This window comes from Cnephaeus nilssonii (genome assembly GCF_951640355.1).
Source record: "Cnephaeus nilssonii genome assembly, chromosome: 22".
In the NCBI taxonomy this organism is placed as follows: Eukaryota; Metazoa; Chordata; class Mammalia; order Chiroptera; family Vespertilionidae; genus Cnephaeus; species Cnephaeus nilssonii.
The window spans coordinates 15,749,504-15,770,270 of NC_137093.1; the positions used below are offsets into that span (position 1 = coordinate 15,749,504).

Genomic DNA, 20,767 nt, shown 5'->3' on the forward strand with positions numbered 1-20,767 from the left:
ACATTTACACTGCCGTCAGCTCCTGCCCTGACGTGTGAAACTTGGCGCTGGCCCCCGCCTTGGTCCTGCCTCCACTCTCAAACGGGGTCAGTGTGTGCATGGGGGCGTGCAGGCTAAAATGCTCACCTTTAGGAAGGGAAGGTGTGTAGGCGGTGCTGGCGGGGCCTCGGGTTCTCCGGATCGTCTCGGTCCAGTGCGTAGGGTACGGTTCTCAGCCCCTGTGCTGTGGGTCACGGAACAGGCTGACGGAAAATCAGGGCGCTGTTGTTTTTTTAAAAAAAATACATTTTTATTGATTTCCGAGAGGAAGGGAGAGGGAGAGAGAGATAGAAACATCCATGATGAGAGAGAATCATTGAGTGGCTGCCTCCTGCACGTCCCCCACTGGGGATCGAGCCTGCAACCTGGGCATGTGCCCTGACCGGGAATCGAACTGTGACCTCCTGGTTCATAGGTGTCGGTGCTCAACCACTGAGCCACGTCAGCCGGGCCAAGGGTTTGTAAAGATGTTGTAATTCACCCCTTATGCTTCTCGGTTGCAGCTTGTGGCTCTCACTTAGCCCTGAAAGGGAGCGCTGCTAACAGTTACCATTCGCCCAGCACTTCCTGTGGGCCTTGCCTACGCTGCCTCATTAACCCCACAGGCAGACCGCGGTGGGGACCCTTTACCTCCGTGTCACAGGCTGGGAGGTGGAGGCTTAGGGATGCCAAGTAGCTGCCCCACGGCCACACACCTGGCAGGTGGCAGAGACCGGGTCCAGGCCCAAGTGGCCCGTGCCCTGGCCCAGCTCCTGGCCAGCGGAGGAGAGAAGGCTCCGGAGAGGAATGTCTACGTGACCAGCTGGCCAGCCCAGACCTGGCGCCTGTGTGGGCCTGGGCAGGTGTGGCGTGCCAGGCATCGTCAAGGGCCAGCACTGGGCAAGACGCCAGGGTCAGGAAGAGGTTGGGGCTGGGCCAGGCGGCCATGTCCCTTGAGCTGTGCCTCCACACCCAGAGCCCCTGCTGGGGAGCCGGATGGAGGGAAGAGAGGGGACTTCAGACTGACATGGGGAGCCCTCGGGACCACGGCCTTTCCTCGGGCACGTCAGCCCCCGGCAGCCCTTCTGACGCGGAGCCGGGGAAGCGTGCAGAGCTTAGTAAGCGCTCGGGTGCTCCCGAGGGACCCCGGATCCTCCCTTGCTCAGCGCCGCCCAATAGAAATGGAGTGGGAACCACACCTGCAAGCCACATGTGTCCTTTTACATTGTAAAACATGCTAATTTAGCCCTGGCCGGTTTGGCTCAGTGGATAGAGCTCCGGCCTGGGGACTGAGGGGTCCCGGGTTTGATTCCAAGTCAAGGGCACGTACCTCGGTTGCAGGGTCCTGGCCCCGGCCGGGGGTAGGGGGGAGGCAACCAATCGATGTGTCTCTCTCACGTTGATGTTTCTCGCTGTCTCTCCCTCTCCCTTCCACTCTCTCTAAAAATCAATGGGAAAAGTATCTGCAGGTGAGAATTTTAAAAAAAGCAAAAAAAAAAAAAAAAAAAAAAAAAAAAAGAAGAAGAAGCAGCTAATTTAGTCATATTTGTAAAAAGTAACCATGAGGTGAAGTTCATTTTAATACTTTAAGCCAACCTAGCCAAATACCATTCCAGTGTGTGACCCCTGTAAACCATGTAAAGGTGACCGGTGACGCTCTTGGTGCTAACTCTGAGATCCAGGGGATGTTTTTCGCTTAGAGCTCCACAGTCCCACGTGGCAGGGACCACCGCCTGGGACCGGCAGGGCTGGGACTGTGCGCCACTCTCAGGACAGGCCAGAGGAGGGAGGGGACTGGCCACACTGCTGGGCAGCTGGGTTCAAGCCCCCCACCCCAGGAGCGCCCTGATCTTTCAGTCCTTGGGGCCAAATGTGTCGGCTGCTGATGGGAGGCCCCAGGAGAGGAAGAGCCAGAGCCCCTGCCTAGCCACCCGGGGCCGGTCCCGGCCACACTGGTTTGTCCTTTATGTACTCTGGGCAGGGCCCGGACCCTTTGCATCTCCGCCCTGCCACGCCGCTCGGCTTCCTCACCCAGAGAATGGAATGCGAAGCGTCTGCCCCTCCCGAGCAGAGCAGACACGAGAAGTCTGATGATGTTCGAGTGGCTCCCTCCCTGCGGTATCTTGTGACTGGCAGCTGACAGAGTGGGTGATGCGGTGTTTCCATGCGGGAGGCTGCCGTGCTGGGCCGTTTGGGGGAGGAGCCTGTGGCCCCCGAGGGTGGGGAACAGAGAGCCTTGGGGCACTGCGGTGGGAAGCCTGTCCTCCCCTTTCCTCCGAACGTGGGTGTCCGGAGAGACGCCCCATCTGCTCACGGTGGGCCTCGGGGCAGTTGGTCAGTTCCTCTGCCCTCTGCTGCCTGGAATGAGCCTGGGGCCCAGCAAGGCCCGCAGCCTCCCGGGCACCCTGTGTCCACGTCGTGCTGGTCAGTGGAGGGGAGCGGATGCAGGCTGCGGGCTGTGACCAGCCAGGGCTGGACCTGCGACAGCCTCTTCCCCTCTTGCTCCGATAGATCCACCGATTAATCCGGCAGATCTGTCCTGAGAGCCTACTGTGTGCCAGGCACTGCTCCAGACCCTGGTGATAGGGCAGCAAACACAACAAACGGAAAGAATCTTCACAAGCCGGGAGGGGGTCTGAACTATTGGGGACGTGCTGGGAGGTGGAGGTGAGTAAGAGCTGAGTGTTCCGGGGAGAAGTCTGGCGGGCTGAGCCCATGGCAAATGCAGAGGCCTCGCCCAGTCAGGAAAAGGGTGGGGCCAGGGTGGCTGGGTGAGTCGGGGTGGGGGGGGGGGTGCTGGCCAGTAGGTCATGGGCATCCTTCTAGGTCAGCTGCAAGGTCGTGGGCTTTCTAAGTGCTGTGGAGCGCATGGAGGGTTTCGAGCAGAGGCGAAGTGACAGAGGTGGCCGGTCTGTTCTCCAGAACTGACCGTCGCACCCATGAGCCATCGATTAACGTGGGTTAGAACCCCCGGAGAGCTTCCTCGGCCGGACCCGGCCGTTGTGTTCATTCTGTGAAGTTCACAGCCCCGCGCGAGTCCCCTGCGGGGGGATATCGGCACCGGACACGAAGCGACAGGACTCGCCGTGGGTTGGCTGACACCCTCGAGGCTCGCACACCGTGACAAGATGCGGTGAAACGTGTGTGCGCAGGTGTTGTCCCCGTCCTGCCGTCGGTTCAGATGGTGGCCGCACCAATTTCGGGGCCCGGAGACCTGGCCCCCCAGCTGAGGGTCTCGGCCCGCCCCGCGTCCGTGCGGGGACGCGACTGCGCCGTCGCCGCCAGGCCTCCTGGACGTCTGGTGTCCAGATGGAGGGCAAGCGTCGCCCCGCAAGTACAGCTGCGGCCCGAGGACGTGCTGGCCAGCTTCCCGCGCAGCCCGGGCTGGGGGCAGCGGGCGCACACTCCAGGGACCGGGGCGTCTGGGGAGCGATTCCGTCCGGGATGGTGTGGGAGGCAGCAGAGGTGGGGGTCCGGGCCGGGCTGGGCGCTAAGCCCGAGTTCCAGCCCCCTCCTCACCAGCTGTGGGACCCTGAGCAAGTTGCCGGCCCTTGGCACCTCGGATGCCTATCTGCACACGGGAGGTAATAATAGTGTTTAGCTCACAGGGTTGAGATCATACTTGGAAAGCCCCCGAGAGTGTCTAGCAGGGCAGTTCTCAGCATCCGTAATCTCTGGAGACATTTTTTTTTAATTTTATTTTTTGCCATAGTGGTGGGGGGGGAAGTCGGGGGGACCTACTGCCATCTAGGGGTCCAGGTCCCCATCCTGTGGTGCATAGGACGGCCCCTACAACAATGAATATCCGGCCCCCGAAGTCATGGAGAGGAGGGTGAGACCCCCTGGGGTCGCACCTCGAAAGTGCACCATACACTTCCGTTATGCATAAGGGATGGGATCCACTTGTACTCCCCCTTCATTACTCGTATGGCCAGCATTTATGACACATCCGCTACATTCTAGGCACCATCACGGGCTCTGCAGGCATAAGGAACTCCCGGACCACAGAGGCCGAAGTCCCGTGGCAAGATAAAAGCATAATATAATATACCATAAAGTTATCTTCTGTGATGAGGCATCGCCTCTGTCTCGGGGATTCTGATAGACAGACTCTTGGAAAACAAGCATTGGAGTCCAGAGGTCGGGAGAGCGGGCCAGGCAGGAACAACAGTGATTACACGATAGGAAGTTATAGTACCTGGAAGGGCTAAAATCAGGATGTAAACAGTCTTTTGTGGGGAGAGAAACATCAGTTGCTAAGGCATGTCAGATAAGACGTCAAGGACGAGGTGTCATTGAGCCAGTGCTCAGAAGGAGGGCGGCTGTCAGGCCGCCGGGGTGAGGCGGGGCGGCGGCTGTGGTGGGAGGAAGAGGCGGCTCTGGCCCCGGGGCCTGGGGCGGGGTGGCAGGTGCATCTGCAGGGCTGTGGCCTGACTTGGAAGGGCCCCATGGCCTCTGAGGAGATTCGGATTTTCAGTTAAGGAACAGGGAGCAATAGGAGCAGGAAGGTGGTTCCACCCTAATTGTTTCCTAGGAAGACTCCATGGTCGCATTTCCAAAGAAGGGGCTTGAGGGAGGCAGGACTTGTGGTAAAGAGATCAGTGAGGCCCTAACCGGTTTGGCTCAGTGGATAGAGCATCAGCCTGTGGACGGAAGGGTCCCGGGTTTGATTCCAGTCAAGGGTATGTGCTCGGGTTTCGGGCTCTATACCCAATAGGGGGTGTGCAGGAGGCACCCGATCAATGATTCTCTCTCATCATTGATCTTTCTATTTCTCTCTTCTTCTCCCTCCTCTCTGTAATAAATAAAAATCTATACTAATAAAAGCCTAGGTGGCCCTCGCGTGACGCCCTCACGTCATCACAAGATGGCCGTCCCCATATTATTACAATATGGCTGCCCCCACGTCATCACAAGATGGCCACCACAAGATGGCCGACAGGAGAGAGCAGTTGGGGGCGACCGGGCCAGCAGGGGAGGGCAGTTGGGGGGCGATCATGCTGGCAGGGGAGCAGTTAGGCATCAATTGGGCCAGCAGGGGAGCGGTTAGGGGGTGATCAGGCTGCTAGGCAGAAGCAGTTAGGGCAATCAGGCAGGCAGGCGAGTGGTTAGGAGCCAGCAGTCCTGGATTGTGAGAGGGATGTCTGACTGCCGGCAGTCAGACATTCCCGAGGGGTCCCAGATTGGAGAGGGTGTAGGCTGGGCTGAGGGACACCCCTCCAGTGCACGAATTTCATGCACTGGGCCTCTAGTAAAAATAAAAAAGAGACCAGTTAGGAAGCATGTGATTGGGGGTGAGATCCAGACTCAGCCTCTGGCTTGAGAGGAGGAGAAGGAGGGCTGCACCCTGAATATTCCCGAAGCTCCAGGCAGTGCGGCCTTGACCCCGGACAGAGTCTTATAAAGGGTTCTGTCCCCCGTGCCTCCCACAATGCCAAACATTCAGTGGGAGTTCAGCAAACATTGGCTGGAATTGGGAAACGGGGCAGAATCGATAACACTTAGTAACTGTTTAGTAGGGATGGCGTGAAGGGGAGGGAGATGTTGGAGACTGAGTTGAAAATGGGGGGGGCAGGGCTGGGAGCGGTGGGGAGAGGCATGCTCAGTGTGCGGAAGTTAAGGTTCATCCAGGAAGGATGTGCCATAGAAAGTTAGAAGTATTCGGATGGGGCCTGGGAGAGATTCAAGGGCTGAAAATCAAGAGCTCGAACTACCAGGGTATGAATGGTAGCTGAAGGTCTGCAGACGAACGAACAGGTCCCGTGGAAACACACGGGGGAGCGGAGGTTCAAGGTCAGGTGCCTGGGGTTGCCAGCGCGTGGAGAAGTGGCACCCGCACAGGTGGAGGTAGTGGAGAACCTGTGAGAATCTTCACCAGGAGGCCAGGGCGGGGCCCTGGTGCCCGTATCGGAGGCCTCAGCGTGATAATGAGGGTGGGAGGCAGGGCTGGGGCGGGGCGAGGGGTGAGTGGGAAGTGAGGATGGAGCACAGACAAGGACGTTTGGCCATTGGAGACCGGGACACAGATGCAGGGGCAGCTTGAGGTGGAGACTGAGGCCCCAGGGGGGTGGGGTGTTTGTTTTAGGAAGAGGGAGGCCTGAGGACCTTTCTGAGTCAGAGGCAGTGGAGAAGGAGGGAGAGCTGGAAGGGTCCGGGCAAGAGGGGGTCAGTGATCGGGGGGGGGGGGGGGGGGCAATGATGGGAAGGTGAGTGGGGCCGGGTGTCCAGGCACAGGGCTTAGGAGGGAGCAGGCATGGGAGTGAGTCTAGCGCCCGCAGGCAGGCGGCTCCTGCCATTGATCAAGGTCTCGGAGCCTGCCCTTCTTCCCCCTACGCCCCTGCCCACGGCCTTCTGAGGGACATTAAGCCAAATCCCTGGATGGGCCCAGGGGTCTGCAGGGCCTGGCATCCTGCTGTTCCCCTTGAGGGGAACACAGTCCTGTTCCTCCGGGTACAGCGGGTGCCTGCTGAGTACGCGCTGTGTGTGAGCTGCGAGTGCCCGAGCGTGTGCGTCACGGTCGCTGGTCGCTGTGTCCGTGGGGCCCTGTTCCCCAGCCGTGCGCACCCCCCCCGCCCCCCCCGGCCTGCCCTTCGGCGAGTTCGGTGGCCGTGCTCGGCAGCCTCACTTCTGCCCGGGACACTGGTTCCTGGCAGAACACCAAGAGAAGCACACAGCCTCCCCGGCCAGTCGGTTCTGCTAGCGGCTGGGCGCCCTGGCAGCCCCTTGGACATGAGTGGACCGGACGCCTGCGCTCCTGCCCAGGTACCGACTCGGAGTCTTCTTCTGTCCTTTCATACCGCGGGGCTCCGTCAGTAATGTGGGGAGCTGTTGGGAGAAGGCTACCAGTTGTCCCGAGGTAGCAGCCAGCCCATGACCCCCCTTCAGGAAGGTCGTGGAGGGGGGTGAGCTGCTGAGCCACCCTCTTGGCTAGTGGAGGGGTGGCTCATGAAATCCCAGCTGGAGTGTCTTAGAGAAGCCCCAAGACTAGCCAGTCTGCTGAGCATCAACCAGCACAGTCTGGGGACAGAGACGCGAGTGCAGAACTTCCTTGTTCAGAGCAGCGCTGGTGGTCTTGTTGCTCTGGACCGGTCAGTGCTGGTCACCGTGCTGGCCCAGGTCTCCTCCGTCCAGGGCGGCCTGCAGGCGGCTGCGTATTTGCCTTTCCGTTACTGCGGACACACTGTGTGGAGTGTTTCCATCGTGGCTGCCTGTTTGTGGCTTTTTTAACTTACCAAGGCCTGGGCTCTGCCCCTAACCAATTAAATGAGAATCTTGGGCCCAGCTGGCGTGACCCAAATGGTCGAGCGTTGACCTATGAACCAGAAAGAAGGTCACGGTTTAATTCCCAGTCGGGGCACATATCTGGGGTGCGGGTTCAGTCCCCAGTGTAGGCATGCAGGAGGCAGCCGATCAATGATTCTCTCTCTTCGTTGATGTTTCTATCTCTTTCTCCTTCTCCCTGCTTCTCTGAAATCAATAAAAATATATTTAAAAAAATAAATGGGAATCTTGGGAGTGGGGCTTGGACATCTGCATTTTTTTTTTTTTTTTTTTTTTTTTACTTCTCAGGTGGTCGGCTGCCTTGTGCAATCAGTGATGTGAGCTACAGGTAGCAAGGGGTGACTCCTGGTCTCGAAAGGAAGCTTGGGAGAGGATGGGGAGATGCTAGAGCTGGAAGGATCCTGGTCTGAGCCTAGCAGAGGGCACCCACCCCCTGGGAGCCGGTTAGGATCGGGCCCACCCACACCCACTAAGTCAGAACGGGCAGGCCGAAGTTTGAGGAACCTGCTCTCGCCACCTTCCGGGCCAGCGCTTCTCAGCCTCATGGGGATCTTCGTCAAATGCCGATTCTGATTCTGTGGGTCTGGAGGGGCCTGAGATTATGAGTTTCTAGTAAGTTTCCTGAGGAGCCCCCCCCCTGCTGGTCAGGTGTATTTTGACCTGCAAACACCTAAGACCAACTTCCCAGCTTCCCAGCCAAAGAAACCGGGGGTCAGAGCCGGAGAAGCGACTCCCCCAAAGCAGCCCACCAGGCTGCTCACTCACTGCAGTCCGAGGGCCGGCTCCGTGCCAGGCAGCGAGCTGGCAGCCGGCTGGGTGGGGACAGGCAGACCTGAGTCCTACCTTCACCGAGCTTGCATTTCAGTGGGCGAATCAGCCAGCAAACAAGTGAGTCACTGGACCGCTTAACAGGCCAGAACTGCCCAGAAGGCAATAAAGGGGTGACGTGGGGGATGGCAGCAGTGGCTGTGGGTAGGTAGGGGAGGCGTGCACTTTCGGGAAAGCCATCGTGGAAGTTACTAGAACCACACCTTTCACTGGGGTCTTCTGGTGACAGATTACAGACCTAGAACTTGACAGGGCCACGTGCCACCCCCACTGGGGTTAGGAGATGGGTGCGGCTGACCCGACTGGGGACCCCTGACTCTGGTCGCCTCACGGCTCTCTCCTCCCTCTCAAGGCTCATTGTTCAGGGCTCAGGGCCTCCGAATGGAGCCGGGAATGCCCCCGCGGGGCAGGGCGGGGCAGATGGGACAGAATTCGGATCATTGATTTGTGATTTGTAAGAAAACTCGGGCCGTGTCCAGGCGAGGAGAAATGTTGGAGATTTTTCGCTTGTTCTGGAGAGTGCAGGCACCAGTTCTCCTCACTCCTGGTCCCTCAAAACCGGCTGCTGTGGGCCCGGCCGGCGTGGCTCAGTGGCTGAGCGTCGACCTATGAACCAGGAGGCCATGGTTCGATTCCCGGTCAGGGCACATGCCCACGTTGCGGGCGTGTGGGGTGCTGATCAACGATTCTCTCTCATCATGGATGTTTCTAGCTCTGTCTCCCTCTCTGAGATCAATAATAATATATTTTTAAAAAAGCAAAAACCCAAACCAGCTGCTGTGGAACAGCCTTCCCGGCTCCTCCCGTTACTGAGGCAGCGCAGGGAAGGGACCTGGAGTCTGGGTGTTAGGAAGTGGCCGGGTGATTCCTGGGATCCCGGTTACTGGGGAACCCGGCATGGATAGAAGAAACCCGCGCGGGCCCTGGCTGGGTGCTCGGTTGGTCAGAGCATCATCCAGATGCGCCAAGGTTACGCGTTTGATCCTCAAGCCCGTGTAAGAATCAACCAATGAATGCATAAATAAGTGGAACCACAAATCGATGTCTCTCTCCAATCAATAAATTAAAAAATATACCTGTAGTAATAAAAGCGTAATATGCTAATTAGACCTTCCCAATGAAGCTGGGGCTACGAGGGAAGCCCGGTTCCCAGGTGCCAGAGGGAAGCCGGAGCAGGCAGATGGGGGAAGGAAGGCCTACTCTTGCACGAATTTCATGCACTGGGCCTCTAGTGTGTGTGTATATGTGTGTGTGTGTGTATATATATATATATATATATATATATATATATATATACACACATATACACACATATATTTAAAACAAGAAAGAACTGGGCGCTTGGCAGCGTGCCACGCCTGCCTCTTTGTGTGGCTGTGGAAGCTGCAGGAGGTTTCCCCCGGTGACCCCGAAGCGTGGCCCCGGCTGAGTTTTGGGATTTAGGAACCTCTCTGTTAACGTGCCGGTGGCAGCTCCCCCTTCCACAGCCTGGCCTTTGCCCTTACCTGAGAGGGTCTCCCACCTCCTCTGACCCAACAGACCCTCTGCTCCCCAAACTCCCCGTTCAAACACCCCGTCTTCTCTGTTTCCCACGCGCCCGGGGGGTGAGGGCTCGGGCACTGTCTGCATTTAGTCAGAGTCCAGAAGGGCTGGAGAGGCCTCGTGGGCCGGCTCGTAGTGGCGCCCTCACCCCATTGTCTGGCCTGGGCAGGCTGCTTGGTGGGAGTCGTGGGAGACTGGTGATGGGGAGGCAGCCAGTGGCCAGAACCAAGGGGAGGCCTTGGGAGGTGGTGAACAGATCAAGTTCAGTTACATAAATTTTGAGTCACACCCTTTGTTCGGTTAGCTGTTAATTTCCTGTAAAAAAGTGGGTGGAGGTGCCCATTTGCCGCCCGGAGCTGGCCCTCCCAAGATCAAAACGAGGAAGAGGACAGCGAGGGGAACCCCAGGCAGTTTGGCATGGACCCTAATCCTTGAGAGTTGGACTTGGTTTCCCTTCCTGTCCCACAGGACCTCTGGAACCCCTGATGCTGCCCTCCAGGGGCTGGGGGTGTCCGGGGCGAGCAGGGCCCCCCATGGGTGGCCACCCCGAAGCAGCTCTGTGCCAGGGGCGGGGGCGGAAGGAGGCCGGCCGTGGGCGTGTCCTCTACAACACCTGGCAGGTGTGAGTGGCGCTGACCAAGACACCTGTGACTCCTACTTCCTAGGTGGCTCGAGGCAGCCGGGATGACAGCTCTCCCCAAGAACCCTGCTTCCCGCTGAGAAACATGATCAGCAAGTCCCGTGAGTGTTTCCCAGAGCTCCCCACCCTGAAACGCGGGCCCCCCTCCAGAAGCAGCCTTGGGTAGCATCCTGGAGCCCTGGGGGTTGGGAGGGACAGACAGGGAGCTAGCCCCCCCCCCCCCCCCGCTTCTTCTTGAAGGACATTGGAAACGCTCAGGTCCAAGCCCCGGGCTGGAAAGCAAGGGACAGGCTCGGGGCGGCTTGCGTTGGGGGTTGCAGGTGAGAGGGTGGACTAGGACGGTACCTGCCTGTTTCTGCCTCCAGCCCCTCTGTGCCTGTGCCCCGCAGGCTGGAAGCTCCTGGCCATGCTGGCACTGGTCCTGGTCATCATGGTGCTGTACTCCATCTCCCGGGAAGACAGGTACATTGAGCTGTGAGTCCAACCTCCCTGGCCTTCCGCCGGTTCATCTCAGGAGCGGGACTCGGGACGGAGCGTCCTAGGGAGGGGACAGAGTGGGCAGGAGGGCTCAGAGCCTGAGTGTGACCTCTCCTTTTAACTCAGCATGAAATTCTCCCGGGAGGGTGACATTCTTAGGGGGTGGGTTGGGGGGGTCGGGTCTGGGGTGACTCCCCCAGGCCCTTGGCCAGGGTGTCAGGACAAGGAAGCGCTGCCATCCTCAATGGTTTGTTTTCAAAGTGGAACTTGGGGCGAGGCCGCGGGCCCCTGGAGCCGGGCGAGCCCTGGGCCCCGGGTCCGGGCGAGGCCGCGGGCCCCTGGAGCCGGGCGAGCCCTGGGCCCCGGGTCCGGGCGAGGCCGCGGGCCCCTGGAGCCGGGCGAGCCCTGGGCCCCGGGTCCGGGCGAGGCCGCGGGCCCCTGGAGCCGGGCGAGCCCTGGGCCCCGGGTCCGGGCGAGGCCGCGGGCCCCTGGAGCCGGGCGAGCCCTGGGCCCCGGGTCCGGGCGAGGCCGCGGGCCCCTGGAGCCGGGCGAGCCCTGGGCCCCGGGTCCGGGCGAGGCCGCGGGCCCCTGGATCCGGGTGGGCCTGGGCCCCGGGTCCGGGCGAGGCCGCGGGCCCCTGGATCCGGGTGAGCCTGGCCCCGGGTCCAGGTGAGGCCGTGGGCCCCTGGATCCGGGTGAAGCAGTGCCCCTGGGTCCAGCCGAGACCAAACCAGAGGGAGTCGGACCTGCATTACCACCATTTGTCCACCATCCAGAGCTGAGGGGTCAGTGCCGACATGTACTCATAGGGAACCGGTGGACATTGATATTGGGTCTCAAAAGAACTGTTGGTCCAGAAAGAAACTCACTACAGACTGATTCATTTGCCTGTCAGCATAACTATTATTGCTCGTCGCACATTCAATTCTTATAAGTATATCTATAGTGACACATGATTTCGCTCATCTAGGGGAAATGATGAACAACATAGACTGATGAACAAGAACAGAACCAGAAACAAGGAGGCATCGATCGGACTATCGGGCCTCAGAGGGAGGATAGGGGAGGGTGGGGGGAGGGGGGAGAGATCAACCAAAGGTCTTGTGTGCATGCATATGAGCCTAACCAATGCTTAAGTTCAACAGAGGGTTGGGGCATCCAAGGGGAGGGGTGTGGGATGGGAATGGGGGGATGAGGACAAATATGTGACACCTTAATCAATAAAGAAATTTAAAAATAAAAAATAAATAAATAAAAAAAAATAAAAGAATAAGGAAAATAAAAAACAAACAAACAAAAAAAAAAAACAAAGTGGAACTTGGGTCGAGATGGTCCCACCCTGTCAGCCGCTGTCCAGGGCCTGGGACAATGGGCCGTGGGAGATGGTGGAGGCTGGGCCCCTGGTCTGACCGGAGCTCCTGCCTCTTCTCCTTTCCATCCCCAGTTTTTATTTTCCAATCCCTGAGAAGGAGGAGCCGTGCCTGCAGGGTGAGGCAGAGAGGAAGGTCTCTAAGCTCTTTGGCAAGTGAGTACTTGAGGCTGCGGTGGGTGGGGCAGGGCCTGGGGTGTGCTGGAATTGAGTGTCTCCGAGTGGGGAGTCCTCACTGCTAGCCAGACAGAGGGACTGTGTTGGTGGACACGGGTTATGTGACATCCGTGAAGGACAGAGAGCCCTTGGACATGCATGTAGACTTTCAGCCAGGGGCCTGACCCCGATTCTGGCGTCAATATTAATCCCTTCCGCATTCCCGCCCTGTGCTCATCTTCATGCAGCTACTCTCGGGATCAGCCCATATTCCTGCAGCTAAAGGATTATTTCTGGGTGAAGACACCCTCTGCCTATGAACTGCCCTATGGGACCAAGGGGAGTGGTAAGTTCTGCCTGGTTTTGTGGAAACAGTGGGCTTGCTGTCGCCACACTCTTCTTTAAAAAAAATAAAAATAAAAAAAATATATATATGTATATATCTCCTATCTAATAAAAGAGTAACATGCAAATTGACCGTCACTCCAACACACAAGATGGCCACCCCCATGTGGACACAAAATGGCTGCCACAAGATGGCCGGCAGGGGAGGGCAGTTGTGGGCGATCAGGCCAGCAGGGGAGGGCAGTTGTGGGCGATCAGGCCAGCAGGGGAGGGCAGTTGGGAGGGACCAGGCCTGCAAGGGAGGGCAGTTAGGGGTGACTGGGCTGGCAGAGGAGGGCAGGTGGGGGCAACCAGACCTGCAGGAGAGGACAGTTGGGGAGGACCCAGGCCTGCAGGGGAGGGCAGTTGTGGTGGACTAGCCCTGCAGGGGAGGGAAGTTAGGGGCGACCAGGCCTGCATGGGAGGACAGTTAGGGGCGACCAGGCTGGTAGGGGAGGACAGTTAGGGGTGACCAGGCCAGCAGGGAGGGCAGTTAGGGGCAATTGGGCCAGCAGGGGAGCAGTTAGGCGTCAATCAGGCTGGCAGGGGAGTTGTTAGGGGATGATCAGGCTGGCAGGCAGAAGCATTTAGGGGCAATCAGGAAGGCAGGCAGGCAAGTAGTTGGGAGCCAGCAGTCCTGGATTGTGAGAGGGATCCCAGATTGGAGAGCATGCAGGCTGGGCTGAGGGACACCCCCCCTCCCATGCACAAATTTCGTGCACTGGGCCTCTAGTATACATACACACACACACACACACACACACACACACACACACACACACGCTGGAGGCCCAGCATGCGAAATCTTGCAGCTCCGCCCTCCCGTGTACACCTCACCACGCTCGCAGCCCTGCCCACCCGCCAGCCACCCTGCCTGCCTGCTGGCCACCAGCCTTGCTGCGATCAGAGCCTGTGGGCCGCGGGGGAGGGACCGAAAGGTGCTTCATGCACTTCATGGTGACCGGTCATTTGGTCGTTTTTGTCGTGATGCCTCTGGCCTTTTATTATGATGATACATACACATACATATATATATATTTTTATTGATTTTAGAGAGGAAGGGAGAGGAAGAGAGAGAGAGAGAAACATCAGTGATGAGAGAGAATCATTGATTGGCTGCCCCCTGCACGCCCCCTACTGGGGATGGAGCCTGCAACCCGGGCCTGTGCCCTGACTGGAAATCGAACCGTGACCTCCTGGTTCATAGGTCAACGCTCAACCACTGAGCCACACTGGCCGGGCGGCCACACTCTTCTTAGTGTTCGCCACCCACAGTCCCAGGGTCGGGGGCAGAGCAGGAAGTGAAACTCTGAGGGGTGAAGGGGGGAGAACGCAGCCTTCGTGAGGCGGGCTCCTGTCCTCAGCCCCTTCCATCGGTTCCTTTTGCAGAAGACCTGCTTCTCCGGGTCCTAGCCATCACCAGCTACTCCATTCCGGAGAGCCTCCAGAGGTAAGGGGACTGCCCTCTTACTCGGGTCTGAGTGCCTCTCTTCCCCCTCCCCCCTCCCCCTGCAATATGAAACACGAGGCCCAGCACCTCCCATTGAGCCTTCCAGCCTCTGGTCCCCGGTGGCCAATTTGACCCGTCTTCCTAGCCTGCCCGTCTCCAGGGAGGCGGTACATCGGTCCCCACAGCAACTGAGCCTGGGCACCTGGAGCAGGCAGAGGCTGTTGCCATGGCAACAGGCAGGCCTGGGCAGCAGGCGAGGGGCCTCCGGAATGGGGTTTCTTGTTGGTACTCCTCAGTCGTCTTCGTGTCTCGCCTCCTCTCTTTTCCACCCTCCGCTCAGTTTCTTCTCTGGTGACAGAACCCCGGGGCTCAGAGTCAGCAGGGCCATAGGCAGGACTCCGTGCAGATGGCTGGTCCCCGGGGCCCCGGGGCCGAGGGGGCCTGGGGAAGGGTTCCGGGCCAGGCCAGGCCGACCCAGGGCGGGAACGGCGCCTGCTTCTGTGTCTGAGCCCCCTCTTCCCATGGCAGCCTCCAGTGCTGCCGCTGCGTGGTGGTGGGCAACGGGCACCGGCTGCGCAACAGCTCGCTGGGAGAGGTCATCGACAAGTACGACATGGTCATCAGGTCCGTATGTCCTCTCCGCCTGCTTGTGTTTGGGGGCAGCTGTGGACAGGCCGCGCGGGGGGCCCTAGGTGATGGCGTCCTCCTCCCCCCCACCCCCCCAGGTTAAACAACGCCCCCGTGGCTGGCTACGAGGGCGACGTGGGCTCCAAGACCACCATGCGTCTCTTCTACCCCGAATCCGCCCACTTCAACCCCAAGGTGGAGAACAACCCCGACACGCTCCTCGTCCTGGTAGCTTTCAAGGCCATGGACTTCCACTGGATTGAGACCATCCTGAGTGACAAGAAGCGGGTAGGTGGGGAGGCCCCGGGCTGGGGACACTGAGCCAGGCCCTCCCGTGGTGCGGCGTCTGCTCTGCGGTCCTGGAGCTGGGGAGGGAGGCGGGGACTCGGTCTCTGTAGCTTCTGATGGCCCACGTGCCCATTGGAGCCAGGTGGCAGCCAAGGACACCCCGGGCTCGAGGCTGCAGGAGCTGGCCAGGAGTCATCTCCAGGCAGGGGGCAGGTTAGGACCATAGAGATCTGGCCCTTCCAGGAGAAACTTCCAGAAACTCCACTGTGTCCCTTTGCCACCCAGTCACACACCCAGCTGTCCAGCCTGGCATTTTTTGCCAAGTGTTTACACAACCCCAAGCTCGAACCCATCCACCTTTGGGAGATCCTTGGAAGTGGGAATGGCTGGACCTCGTACTCGACACACGGTGTCCCCTGGCCTCCGCTGGGGGGTGTCCCTCTCTCTCCCTGCTCTGCTGGTATCCCTTCCTGTCTGGGGTGCAGGCCGTCACCTCCCTCTCCTCACCCTGGGGGTCTCTCCATCACGTGGGCCCCACCCCCTGGCTGAGGACCACCGGGCTGGACTTGCAAACAGGTCTTCGCCCGCCCCCCATCTCTTCCTTCCGACCCCATCCCCCCCTAGGTGCGGAAGGGCTTCTGGAAACAGCCTCCCCTCATCTGGGACGTGAACCCCAAACAGATTCGGATTCTCAACCCCTTCTTCATGGAGATCGCAGCTGAAAGACTGCTGAGCCTGCCAATGCAGCAGCTACGCAAGATTAAGCAGGTGAGGATGCGACTGGGCACCCCCGGGGGGTTGGGGACACGGGTGGGAGGGAGAGGGGAGCGTATTAACAGAGATCACGACTCCCATCGGAATAGCACCTGTGACAGCCGGGACCCAGCCTTGGGGCGCCCACCTGTAGTCGGGTGTATTAGCTCGCTGCAGCCAGGGGGCGCACAAGCTTGAGAACCATGGGGCGTCTCCAAGGTGGAGAGGTGTGGGAGGGTATTTATAGGCCCCGGGGGCTGGAGTTGGAGGATGGTTTTGGCAGGCACTGGCCAAAATCTGTAAACTGGTGCGTTGCTGGGACAGCCGTTGTCTTCTCTTTAGATCAAGTCAAGCCCGTGCAGTTGCTGTTAACATCGTCTTATCTGTGACCTCACACTTAGGTCTGAGTGAATTCAGAATTGGAGCTTACAGTTCGCCTTGCATATCATAGTCAAGCTTTGCAGGCATGATGCAGTTTTGCAAGGGCTGGTTTGCAAGGGCCAGTTGTAGCTCTCAGGGTCCTTAGCGGTCTTCGGCTGGTGGGCTTTTTAGCTTGTAGCTCCCCGAGTCTGACACACGTGTCTTCTGAGCCCCCGAGAGGCTGCGTGGGCACGGGGACAGAGGTAACCAGCAGACACAGACGGGACTCGCTGTGCCACTTACTGGGTCGCCTCGGAGCCCCGGTTTTCTTATCTGCACGGTGGGGGTCAAATCAGTACCGACCTTCGAAGGCCACTGCAGGGTTTAAAAAGATCATCTTGTCGCAGGCCCAGCACGGAGTTGGGTACACAGTGGATGCTCCATAAGTATTTGCCACCTTTTGAATGAATGGCTTGGCTCTTTACTGAGTAGCTACCGTGATTCAGCTTCAAAAGTTGAACGCCTGCTTTTGTGCTTGCTCAATGCTGGGCCCCAAGTCCGGATGTGGGGAGTAAGACATCCTCCTGGCCCTGCGGACGCTCGGGCCAGCAGAGTACACACAGGTAGCAACGGGAGGAGCCAATGCCCTAGGCTAGTGGTCGGCAAACTCCTTAGTCAACAGAGCCAAATATCAACAGTACGACGATTGAAATTTCTTTTGAGAGCCAAAATTTTTAAACTTAAACTTCTTCTAACGCCACTTCTCCAACATAGACTCGCCCAGGCCGTGGTATTTTGTGGAAGAGCCACACTCAAGTTGCCAAAGAGCCGCATGTGGCTCGCGAGCCGCAGTTTGCCGACCACTGCCCTAGCCGAGTTGTTCCAAGTGCTGCGGGACCTCGGAGAAGGGGCAGGCCCCCCGGAGGAGGTGCTGCTGGGTTGGCCCTTGAGGGCCCATCAGGCAGGGAACTGGGGAGAGGTAGGCTATTTGACAATCACAAACACGCCCTGGCACTGGGTTCTATTGCAAGTAGAGGGGAGAGGTTTTATGCCCCTTAGGGCGCACGAGGCAGCAGTGAAGGCAAGCGAAAGGAAGGACCCAAACCAGCTCCTGTCGGATGTAGGAAGAGACACAGAAGGGAAGGTCTCGATGGGTGTTCGTTTCCTGTCACTGCCTAACAAATGACAGGAAAATAGCACCAGGTATCCCGCTCCTAGTTCCAAAGGTCAGAAGTCCAGCTCAGGGTGGCTGGGTCCTCTGCCTCGGGTAGGTAGGCAGGTTCCCCCCCCCCCCCCGGCATCTGAGAGTAGCGTGTTACCATTGATGTCTGTGTCTTTATTTCTCTCGTGAAAATCAAAGTACTTAACGAGGTCCAGTGTTACGGGAAGCTTAACACCCTTACGAGCTCTCTTAGGCCGCGCGGATGCCTGAGGCCACAGCTCGCTCACGATGCACGGAGTGTAGACAGAGCCCAGATGTTCAGAGGCGGTTCAAAAGCTCTGGCAGCTGGACGCTGGGTGTGGTTCTGGGGAAAGGAGCTTGGCGGGGCCACTCGCTGCAAAACAAATGCTGAAGGCTGGGCTTGCCGTTGTCCGTTTTTCATTAAAGCGAGAATCCGCCTCGGATGTCTCTTGGTTAGCGACCCCAGGGACCGTGGTGGGTCTTTTGTAAAAGGGAAGCGGGATAACACGGACTTTTGGGGAGCGGGGGATATCTGTACAAGCCTGGAATCAAGTTGGCAGCTGGACTGAGTTCCTGTCTGGAGGCTGGAGGGTGAGGGAGGGGGGTTCACATCCAAGCTCTCTCTCTTTTTTTTTTTTTAAGTATATTTTTATTGATTTCAGAGAGGAAGGGAGAGGGAGAGAGGGATAGAAACATCGATGATGAGAGAGAATCACTGACCGGCTGCCTCCTGTACACCCCCTACTGGGGATCGAGTTCACAACCTGGGCACCTGCCTTGACCAGGAATCGAACCCCGATCTCCTGGTTCATCGGTCGATGCGAAACCACTGAGCCACACCAGCCAGGCCCAAGCTCATTCGCGTGGGAAGAATTCAGTTCCTGTAGTTGCAGGACCAGCGTCCCAATCTCTTGCTGGCTCTCACCCAGGGCAGCGGGGAGCACCCTCAGCTCTTGGAGGCTGCCCGCATTCCTTGCCATGCGCCCCCCCCCCCATCTTCAGACCACCCCCAGCATGATGATTCTCCTTGTGCTTCCCATCTCGGACTCCCTCCCCTGCTCAGCTCTAGACCCGGATGTACAAGCTCATGAAATGCGGTCAAGCCCACCAGGGTTATCGCTCTAACGGTCAACTGTGCCATCTAAAGCCGTAAGCCATAACGCCATAGATCTCCTCGTAGCCATAGTTTCCACACACACACCCACGGGCGAGGGTCCCTGGGAGGGGTCTTCCAATTCTCCTGCGACAACATGCACTTCACAGGGGAAGTGCAGAGATCTGTGACAGTTCTAGGTTCCCAGCTTGGACAACTGGGGGGGCAGGCACATGTGTGACTAATATAGGGGGTACAGCGGGGGGGCGGGAGCTGGGTGCGTTTCAGGAGCCCCGTCCAGGCAGAGCTGGCCAGAAGGCTTATGGGGATGTGGTTCGGTCAAGTTCTGACCGGGAGGAGATAACAATGGTGGTTAAAGCGCCAGGGGGAACGGAAGGCCCCGGCAGGAAGTGGCAGATGAAATGACAGCAGAGCCCAGAAAGACGCTGGGAACCCCCGCTGCACGAGGCCTGGCCAGCTGAAGTGGTCTGGAGGCAGAGCTGGGGAGGGAGATTGGTGAGGTTGGGACACAGGCTGGCCCTCTCTGTGGAAGAATTGGGGATGGAGAACGGGAGGTCTTGCATCCCCATTTCACAGAGGGGGTGAGCCCTCCTCATAAGGGCGCCCTGTCCGTGAACATGGGGCCCCAGGTCTCCCGAAAGAGGTGAGGCCCTCCTAGGCTCAGCGCAGAACCTTCCTTTCCACTCCTTCAGGACTTGTAAGCCTCAGTTTCCCCATCTGTGCTATGCAGTATGGTAGCTATGAGCCACCTATGGCCATTTCGGTTTCAGTTAAATGAAATGGAAGAATTCAGCCCTGGCCGGTTTGGCTCAGTGGATAGAGCGTTGGCCTGCGGACTGAAGGGTCCCGGGTTGGATTCCAGTCAGGGCACATGCCCGAGTTGTGGGCTCGATCTCCAGTGTGGGGTGTGCAGGAGGCAGCCAATCAATGACTCTCTCTCATCATGGACGTTTCTATCTCTCTCTCCCTCTCCCTTCCTCTCTGAAATCAATTAAAATATATTGGAAAAAAAAGAGATTAGCCTATATTATATATATATTTTTTAAAAAAAGAAATGAACAATTCAGTCCCTCGGCTCCATGAGCCCAGTTCACTCGCTCACCTGCCAGCTGTGCTGGTGGCACGGTTCTGTTGCAGAGGCCGCCCTAAAGGTGCCCAAAGGAGCGTGCCCCTCTAATACCCTCCCCGCCCCCCCGTGCTCCCCAGAAGCCCACCACAGGCCTGCTGGCCATCACCCTGGCCCTCCACCTCTGCGACGTGGTGCACATCGCCGGCTTTGGCTACCCGGACGCCCACAACAGGAAGCAGACCATTCACTACTACGAGCAGATTACACTCAAGTCCATGGCGGTAAGTGGCCCCCCTGCCTGCAAGCTGGGAGGGGCAGAGCAGCCGGGGACCCTGGGTGAGTGACAGGTGCCAGGGGCCCAGAGGTGGCTCCCGGTGGTGAGGTCACTCAGAGTCAGAACCCGCACTGGACTCCCAGGCCAGTGTCCCCTGGATTCGGCCACCAGATTGTCTTGCTTCTTAGAGGCAGCCTGGGGAAGGGGCTGTGGTGGGGGGGGGGGCCTGTGGGAGGGCCAGGGACATCCCCAGCATCCCTCAGCTTGCTTCCTCGGCTGCCTCCACAGGGGTCAGGCCACAACGTCTCCCAGGAGGCCCTGGCCATCAAACGGATGTTGGAAATCGGAGCAGTCAAGAACCTCACTTACTTCTGACTTGGGCAGGAGCTATACCCATCGGTCTGCCCACTCTGCTGCCTGAGCGACCCCCAGCCGTAGCCGTGGGGGTGCCTGTGCCAGCATGGCCGGCTTGGACTCCCCCTCGCCTGTGAGTGTGTGTGTGGGGGTCCCGGGACTGGCCAGGCCCAAGAGGAGGCCATGCCCGGCTGCTCTGTGGAGGCCAGCTCGCCAGGATGGAGGCCCGGGGCGGTGGGAGCCCAGCGGAGGCAGGGGGCTCGTTGCTGGGACGCCTCCCGCCTGTCCGCGCCGGGAGGTTATTTAATGGGCTATTTAATTAACGGGAAGGAAGTGCTGTGGGCTGGTCCCGTGGCATCCAGAAAAGGGGGCATATACAGTGTTCGGACCACTTTTTATAAAAACACAAACGTGATGGGCCCACTGAGGCCTAGACCCAGAGCAGGCCTCCCCGGAGGGGGGTTGTCTGGAGCGGGTGGGGGTCCTCCCGAGAAGGGCTGCTCCTCCCAGCGGGCATGGGAAGAGCAGTGGTGGGGTGTTCCCTGGAGAAGGAACCTCATCTAGAAAAGAGGTACCAAACAAATTAAACTATTTTTCCTA

The 20,767-nt window shown here is 58.7% G+C and overlaps 1 protein-coding gene across 11 annotated transcripts in view; it reads left to right on the forward strand.

Annotated features, from left to right (window-relative positions):
- The window catches only part of ST3GAL4 (ST3 beta-galactoside alpha-2,3-sialyltransferase 4), a 42,208-nt gene extending 21,441 nt beyond the window's left edge, over nucleotides 1-20,767 (forward strand). For 2 of the 11 annotated variants that reach the window (XM_079762994.1, XM_079762993.1), the window contains exons 2-11: nucleotides 10,335-10,410; nucleotides 10,675-10,783; nucleotides 12,231-12,311; nucleotides 12,560-12,657; nucleotides 14,085-14,145; nucleotides 14,674-14,769; nucleotides 14,871-15,060; nucleotides 15,685-15,828; nucleotides 19,677-19,820; nucleotides 20,102-20,767. In XM_079762994.1, the coding sequence (XP_079619120.1) occupies nucleotides 10,395-10,410; nucleotides 10,675-10,783; nucleotides 12,231-12,311; nucleotides 12,560-12,657; nucleotides 14,085-14,145; nucleotides 14,674-14,769; nucleotides 14,871-15,060; nucleotides 15,685-15,828; nucleotides 19,677-19,820; nucleotides 20,102-20,188 (1,026 nt within the window). In that variant the 5' untranslated portion in view covers nucleotides 10,335-10,394 and the 3' untranslated portion in view covers nucleotides 20,189-20,767. Of the gene's footprint in view, nucleotides 1-105; nucleotides 2,686-6,225; nucleotides 6,781-10,334; nucleotides 10,411-10,674; nucleotides 10,784-12,230; nucleotides 12,312-12,559; nucleotides 12,658-14,084; nucleotides 14,146-14,673; nucleotides 14,770-14,870; nucleotides 15,061-15,684; nucleotides 15,829-19,676; nucleotides 19,821-20,101 lie in introns of those variants that run through there. The other 9 variants (XM_079762996.1, XM_079762997.1, XM_079762995.1 and 6 more) reach the window with 9 other exon arrangements.